General features: G+C 34.8%; 1 protein-coding gene across 1 annotated transcript; it reads left to right on the forward strand.

Moving 5' to 3' along the window:
* Positions 1–691: 691 nt before the first annotated feature.
* On the forward strand, positions 692–6,472 carry LOC133337305 (putative carbonic anhydrase 3; the record flags this gene model as incomplete). The annotated part of the gene is made up of 5 exons (XM_061545541.1): positions 692–792; positions 5,463–5,564; positions 5,627–5,717; positions 5,800–6,062; positions 6,137–6,472. Coding segments are annotated over 5 exons (893 nt in total), but the record flags the coding sequence as incomplete, so codon positions are not given.
* Positions 6,473–7,556: the final 1,084 nt, after the last annotated feature.

The following is a 7,556-nucleotide window of genomic DNA, read 5'->3' on the forward strand; positions in this document are numbered from 1 at the left end:
TTGCAATTTAAAAAAAATCCCAACTTTCTTTATTTTCAATTAACTGTTTTACAATATTGTGGCGGAATAAAAGAAAAGATTCTTTTCAATGCCAAAACAATACAATTTTGTAAAAGAAAACTCGTGTATAAAAATGTCTCTAGATGCGGAATAATGATATCAGTTTTTTGTATTAACTCCTACAGTTAAGGATAGCTTTTACTAGAGTATCGTTGAGAATTATCTATTTCATAAATTCGAAAATGGCTACTGCATTGAAAATTGTTGCGGTGATATTGTCACTTATTTGTGGCGTGAGCTATACAAAAGGTAAATAGAAAGTTAAAAAATAGGACCTTATTTGATATTAAAAAATTATCAGCTGTGTTAGTGTAAGCCAAAAATGAATGCATCAAATTAGTGTTTTATTAAAAAATCGCAAATAAAGTTGTTTAATGATTTGTTCACCATTCCTTATATCCGAGTGTCGCACAGTCAATATAAATATAACCCGCAAATTATAAGCAATTTTTTACTATTATTCCCAGATATGTAAAATAAATCTTGCTCACCCTATGTTTGTGCCCATTATTTAAGAAGATTAAGACAAAATTCCACAGAAATGTCTCTCAATGGCGATTTCTTCTCAAATCTCGATTTGGATTTTTGTTTTTTTTTTATTATTATATTAATATTATTTTCTTATTTTTAGCTGCAAGTGAATGGTCCTACCAAGATGTCATGACATGGGGAAACAAATTTCCAAAATGTAATGGCCAACAGCAGTCGCCAATACATCTTCAAACTTCCAAGGTGAGTACTAAGACTAACTCTTAAAATTTGTCTGTCCCCATTAAATTTAAATATCCTCATAGCTTTAAGGCTTTGAATACCAGTAAAAATTCTTAAAATCATGAGAACGCCATTATTTTTCCAAAAAATGTAAATATTTCATTAATACCACAACTATTTTCCTACTTTGCCCTACGTTACACTATTTGTGCTAATTTTTCCCTCTCTCTCTCTCTCTCTCTCTCTCTTTGGGACAAAAACAAATGTATTCCTCCCAAGAAAAAATACACCACAACCACCATTCATTATTCGGCTGTGTTTTGTTCTGATACCGTTCTCCGCCTCTCTCCATACTTGGTGTTTGTTGTTTTTTCAACCGTATATTTAACTACTGTTTCTGATGCTAACAACATCAGTCTTTCCACTCACTTGATTACGACCAGTTTTGCAATCCATTGTTTCTTTTTTTATATACTCTTTTCGACCACTGCACTGGTCTTACAAAATTCACATATGAATTTTCCAAATTAATTCGATTAATTTGTCAAATTATGAATTAATTTTAATTCATAATTTGTCAATCGACAAATCGATTAACGACCTTTAGATTTGAAAAGTCTTAAATTCGAAGCCGGCTTTCGATAGTTTAGGAAATGGCAATGATATACATTCGATTTTCTTCATAAATATTGAGTTTATTATCACAAAGAACAAATTGCCTAAAAATTCCACTTTCCAGAACATTATTTTATCTGTTCACATATGAAAAATAATTTTTAGTGGATTTTGCATTGGTCGGTAAAAGTCGTAAATCGATTTTAAACAGGTTTGACAAGATCGAGAAGTGAACTTTTTAGTTAAAATCAAAAATCGACTTTTGCCCTACGTATCCCTAAGAGTTTCTCTCAACTTCTCTCACACGTTCCAAGATTATTTTTTCACTCTCTCTCTCTCTGACAAGAAACCAGTATTTAAAATTTAATGAATTTCATTCATGAAATGCAGAAAACTGAACATTGGCTACACTTTCTGAACACTATTCATATAATATATAAATTATTTTTTTCTGTGTATGATTAGGAATCATGCTCAAAATTTGTCATTAACATGCGATGTCAAATCGATGCCCAAATCTTGAGAGCAATGTTTAGTGTAAGATTACGTTTACAAATTAAATGCAATGTTGTTAAGTCCCTATTGGAAAACTCATTAGTATTTTAGCTTGTATGCCACTGTAGAGCTCTGAGAGATTTACTGATGTTGATATACTTCCTAAAAATATTTAAAAAATTAATATTAACCCGTCGGTGTACACATTTGCATCGGAAAAACATTGTTCTGATATGTCCATCATGGGGAAAATGATCACAACGAACTGCTTGCTACACCTCGAAATATACTTCCGAGACCCAATTTATTTTCCTCCTGTATTTCCTCTTTGAAGATTCCACAAACATCACCATCATAATAATTTTTTATTTTGATGACGATTGATGTGCAGTAACCTGTCATAGGTAATGGCTCTGCCCTCTAGAGTTGTCTAGAGACAATGTTACCTTTAATTTTCTATAGTGGTTGTGGTCTTTGCTCATCTTAGTGTTGGTGTGGCGCTATCTCCTACCAAAATTAATATTGTGCCTCATTTTTTATCATCTTACTCCTCGTCATTGCTTCCGCAAAGCATCGTCATCTTGTTATAATTTCGTGAACATTTTTTTTAATAAATTGATTATTGGTCTACAGTAGACTGCCATATGTAAAGGACCTGCCATCTATTGTTGTCTAGAAACAACACATGCTTTTATTTGCTGCAGTGGTTGGGGTCTTTGATAATTTTAGTGTCGTCATTTGTATCTGGGTGGCGCTATTTCTTACCAAAATCAGTATACTCATCACTTAATAGTGTATGTAACATTGGGGCAATACCTGACCTCTCCGAAAAACAAATATATTTAAATTCCACACCTTAGTCCGCCATTGAGAAAATATTCTTTGAAAATCAACGTAGTGTATTGTATTCCTGCTAATTCTCTTGGGAGCTTATGGCTTTCACGAAGCATAGGCATCATACTCGATTAGTCCTTGTGTTAGTTTCATTATTTCTCTTTTTTATGAATTGATGGTCTGCTATAGTGTGTAATGGGCGAGCCATCTATCGTTGTGAAGAAACAGCGCTTCCTTTGATTTTGGGTAGTGTTTGGTGTCTTTGCTTATTTTAGTGTAATCATTTTTCCACTGGGTGGAAAATTAATATTCCTACCACTTAATAGTATATGCAACATGGGCACCATACATGATCTCTCCGAAATACAATTATGCATAAAGTCCTCGCTTTCAAAAGCCATTGAAAAATTATCCTGTTGCCTCCACAAAGCATTGTCATCATTTCAGTGTTTTATTCCACCTAAGTAGATTATTTGTTAGCTGTAGCTTGTCTTAGGTGATGGTGATAGGGCTGCCATCTATCGTCGCCTGGAAACAACGCCTCCTTGAATTTTGCGCAGTGGTTGGAGTATCTTGCTTATTTAAGTGTCGTAGTTTTCGCACTGGGTAGAAAATTAATATACTCACCTCTTTATAGAATATACAACATTTGCACCATTCAAGATCTCCCCAAAATGTCCTCGCTTTCAATAGCCATTAAAAAATATTGTTGACTCCTCCACAAAGATTGCCTCTCTCGCGATTTGTTTCGTTATCATTTCGTATTTTTTTTCAGATAAGTAGGTGATTGGTCTGCTATAGCCGGTCTTAGGTGATTGTGATGGCTGGCATCTATCGATGCCTTGAAACAATACCTCATTGAATTTTGTGCAATAGTTGGGGTCCTTGCTTATTTTAGTATCGTAATTTTTCACTGGGTGTAAAATTAATGTACGCACCCCTTTATTGTATATGTAACTTGGGCACCATACAAGATCTCTCCACTTAAAAACATTCTGCCACTCCTCCAGACTGTATTGTCATCTTACTCGAAACGTTATCATCTCATAATTTTTTTATTCCAGCAAAGTAGAAGAAGGCTACATGTGACCTTGTCTTAAGTTATTGGACTGTCATCTATCGTTGCCTAGTTACAACGACTCCTTGAATTTTCTACCATGGTTGGGATCCTTGATTAATTTAATGTCATCAGTCTAGGTGGCACTATATTCTGACATTTCTATATTGTTTTACCTTCATGTGTCGATGCTGAGGTTGGTTTTTAGAACGTCAGTAGGCTTCGGAACCTGTTAAAAAAATTCGAAAACTACTTCCAATGAATTTTTACATGTTTAGACATAGCCCCATATAAGGTGATGGGTGTCATCTAACGTTGTCTAGAAACAACGTCTCTTTGGATTTTTTAGCAGCGGTTGGGGTCCTTGCTTATTTTAGTGCCGTAATTTTTCCTCTATATGGCGCTATACCCTGTCATTTCCATGTTGCTTTAACCTTATGTTTTGATGCTGAGATTGGTTCTTAGAATGTCAGTAGGTTTCGGAAGGGAGATGTAGGACTCTTAAAATATTCGGAAAACACTTTCAACGAATTTATGCATGTTTACCAATAGCCTACATATAAGGTAATGGGTGCCATCTAACGTTGTCTAGAAACAACGCCTTCTTAAATGTTGTACAGTTATTGGGATCCCTGGTTATTTTAGTGTCGTAATTTTTCCTCTAGATAGCGCTATACCTTGACATGTCTATGTTGTTCTAACGTCAGGTGTTGATGCTGAGGTTGGTTCTTAGAATTTCAGTAGGTTTCGTACACATCATTTGGAGGGATATGTAGGTCTCTTCAAATATTCGAAAACCACTTTCAACGAATTTATCCATCTCAAGACATAGCTTCCATATAAGGTGATGGGTAGCATCTATCGCAACAACGTCTCCTTGAATTTTGTGCAGCGGTGGGATCCTTCATTATTTTAATGCCACCTTTTTCCTGTAGATGGCGTTATATCCTAACATTTCTTTGTTGTTTTATCGCCAGTTGTTGATACTGATGTTGGTTCTTAGAATGTTATTATGCTCCGGACACATCATCTATCGATATATGTCCATATATTGAAATGGTCATTTTGGGATTCTGGATGGTAAAAAAATCTTTGCAGAAATTTTTCAATACAGATCCACGTGTTGCCATTTTGAGTATGTTCATGGTCGTAGACGCCTCTTCAAAGCAATATTGCTGTAAATAGCATTTTGCGTTTTCAAAAGACAAAAATCATTTTTCATCGAAGGTTTTTAATAAGGGACAAGAAGGAACGCCGGCCTAGTTTAATTTTCCAGCTAATGTGGTTGAAATTTGGCATTCCGGGCATATTCAAACAGAGACCTATATTTGACATAGGCGTCCTATATAAAAGTTCTGCCTCATTATTAATGATCCAAGCCATATGACTATATTTTGCTACCTATCATAATATAGCCATTCGGAATTTTTGATCTTCAATCGTCAATGAAAATAACCTGTTGACAGATTATTTTCAATATAGGTCCATGTTTAGACAAAGACTCCGTACTTCAAGTACTGAGAACCATATTTCGTCATAATTCCATATAGATGTGCCGATCGATTTTAGATAGTTTGAATGCCTATCTCATGGTGGAGGTTATACATAGTTCCGTCCTACAAAAATTCACGGCCTTTTCCCTGTTCTTATTACTATGCATTTTAATTTCATATCCCCACAATCTTTCAAGGTTATTTCCAGGAAATTAGCACCCAATATACCCACCAATATCATACATCTTTATTACCAAGTTTACACAACGAAACAGACTCAAGTTCAAACCCATTCAAAAGTAATTTCAAACTTTTTTATTAAAATACATCAACTTCTTTATATCTCCATATTTTTTTGCAGTCATATTTCCCCTCATTGCCACCCATTACATTCCACAACTACAATGTTCCGCTGGCGGGTAATTTGGTCATGAAAAATAATGGTCATTCAAGTGAGTAGAAAAAACTCAAATTATTTCCTAAAACTGTTCTGGTTTTAATACAAAAACATTTTGATTCCTCTTTGGTGTTTAGTTGAAATGGAAATTCCGCCAACAACAAATGGGGCCAGACCCAGTATTAGCGGTGGAAAGTTGCCGGGTGTATTTGAAGCCATGGGTTGTCATTTCCATTGGGGTAGTAGGACAAGCAAGGGCGCTGAACATGTTATCAATGGACAACGTTACGATGCTGAGTTGCATATTGTCCACAAAAATGTGAAATATCCAACAATTGCCCAGGCAGCAGCATATCCCGATGGGTTGGCTGTATTGGGTATTATGCTGAATATTGCAAGGGTAAGTTTTTTACAAACAATTATTTATTTCATTGAATTTTTTTAACTAATTAATTTATATTTTTTCCTGTATAGCGTGTCTATCGCGTCTATCCCGGCCTTAATGATATGATGAACCGAGTACCCAATGTCGCCAGATACCAATCAACCACTCCGGTGGGCACACAAATGTCTTTATCGATGCTTTTGGGTGATATCAACACAAATCAATATTATACCTATGAGGGTTCTCTCACCACACCCGATTGTTCGGAAGCTGTAACATGGACTGTATTCCCTCAACCTTTGTACGTTCCCGCTGAACAAATGCAGAAATTCTGGTCAACTCGTGACAACACAGGAGCTCCGTTGATTAACAATTACAGACCCGTACAGTCCAACAATAATCGTTTGGTATTTTATCGCGGTTAATAAGTAACAATTAAAATGTTTTCTTATTTGTTTATTAATAAAAAATTTAATATTCAAGGTCACACATAACTTTAACAAAGTAAAAAAAAAATACTGTGATTATGATCTTCATAGTTTACTATCGAAATATTGGCCAATTAATGGAAGATATTCTGTAATGAGCGGCATATCGTCTCTTGGAAAAATCTAAGACTTGAGCATGGCTTTAAAAAATCTAAGACTTGAGCATAACTTGAAAATATCTATGACTTGATCATGCCTTGAAAAAATCTAAGACTTAAGCATGGCTTGAAAAAATCTTAGACTTGAGCATGACTTGAAAAAATCAAAGACTTGAGCATGGCTTGAAAAAATCTAAGACTTGAGCATGGCTTGAAAAAATCTAAGTCTTAAGCATGGTTTAAAAAAATCTAAGACTTGAGCATGGCTTGAAAAAATCTAAGACTTGAGCATGGCTTGAAAAAATCTATGACTTGATCATGGCTTGAAAAAAATCTAAGACTTGAGCAAGGCAAGGAAAAATGTAAGGCATGAGCATGGCTTGAAAAAATCTAAGACTTCAGCATGGCTTGAAAAAATCAAAGACTTGAGCATGGCTTGAAAAAATCTAAGACTTGAGCATGGCTTGAAAAAATCTATGACTTGATCATGGCTTGAAAAAATCTAAGACTTCAGCATGGCTTGAAATCTAAGACTTGAGCATGGCTTGAAAAACTCTATGACTTGAGCATAGCTTGAAAAAATCTAAGACTTAAGCATGGCTTAAAAAAATCTAAGACTTGAGCATGGCTTGAAAAAATCTAAGACTTGAGCATGGCTTGAAAAAAATTTATGACATGAGCATGGCTTGAAAAAATCTAAGACTTGAGCATGGCTTGAAAAAATCTAAGGCTTAAGCATGGTTTGAAAAAATCTAAGACTTGAGCATGGCATGAAAAAATCTAAGACTTTAGCATGGCTTGAAAAAATCTAAAGCTTAAGCATGGCTTTAAAAAAAATTTAAGACTTGAGTATGGCTTGAAAAAATCTAAGTCTCAAGCATGGCTTGAAAAAATCTAAGACTTGAGCATGACTAGAAAAAATC

Source organism: Musca vetustissima, unplaced genomic scaffold (assembly GCF_032173495.1).
Source record: "Musca vetustissima isolate MV318-11 ecotype Yass unplaced genomic scaffold, APGP_CSIRO_Mvet_v1 utg1856, whole genome shotgun sequence".
NCBI classification, from domain to species: domain Eukaryota; kingdom Metazoa; phylum Arthropoda; class Insecta; order Diptera; family Muscidae; genus Musca; species Musca vetustissima.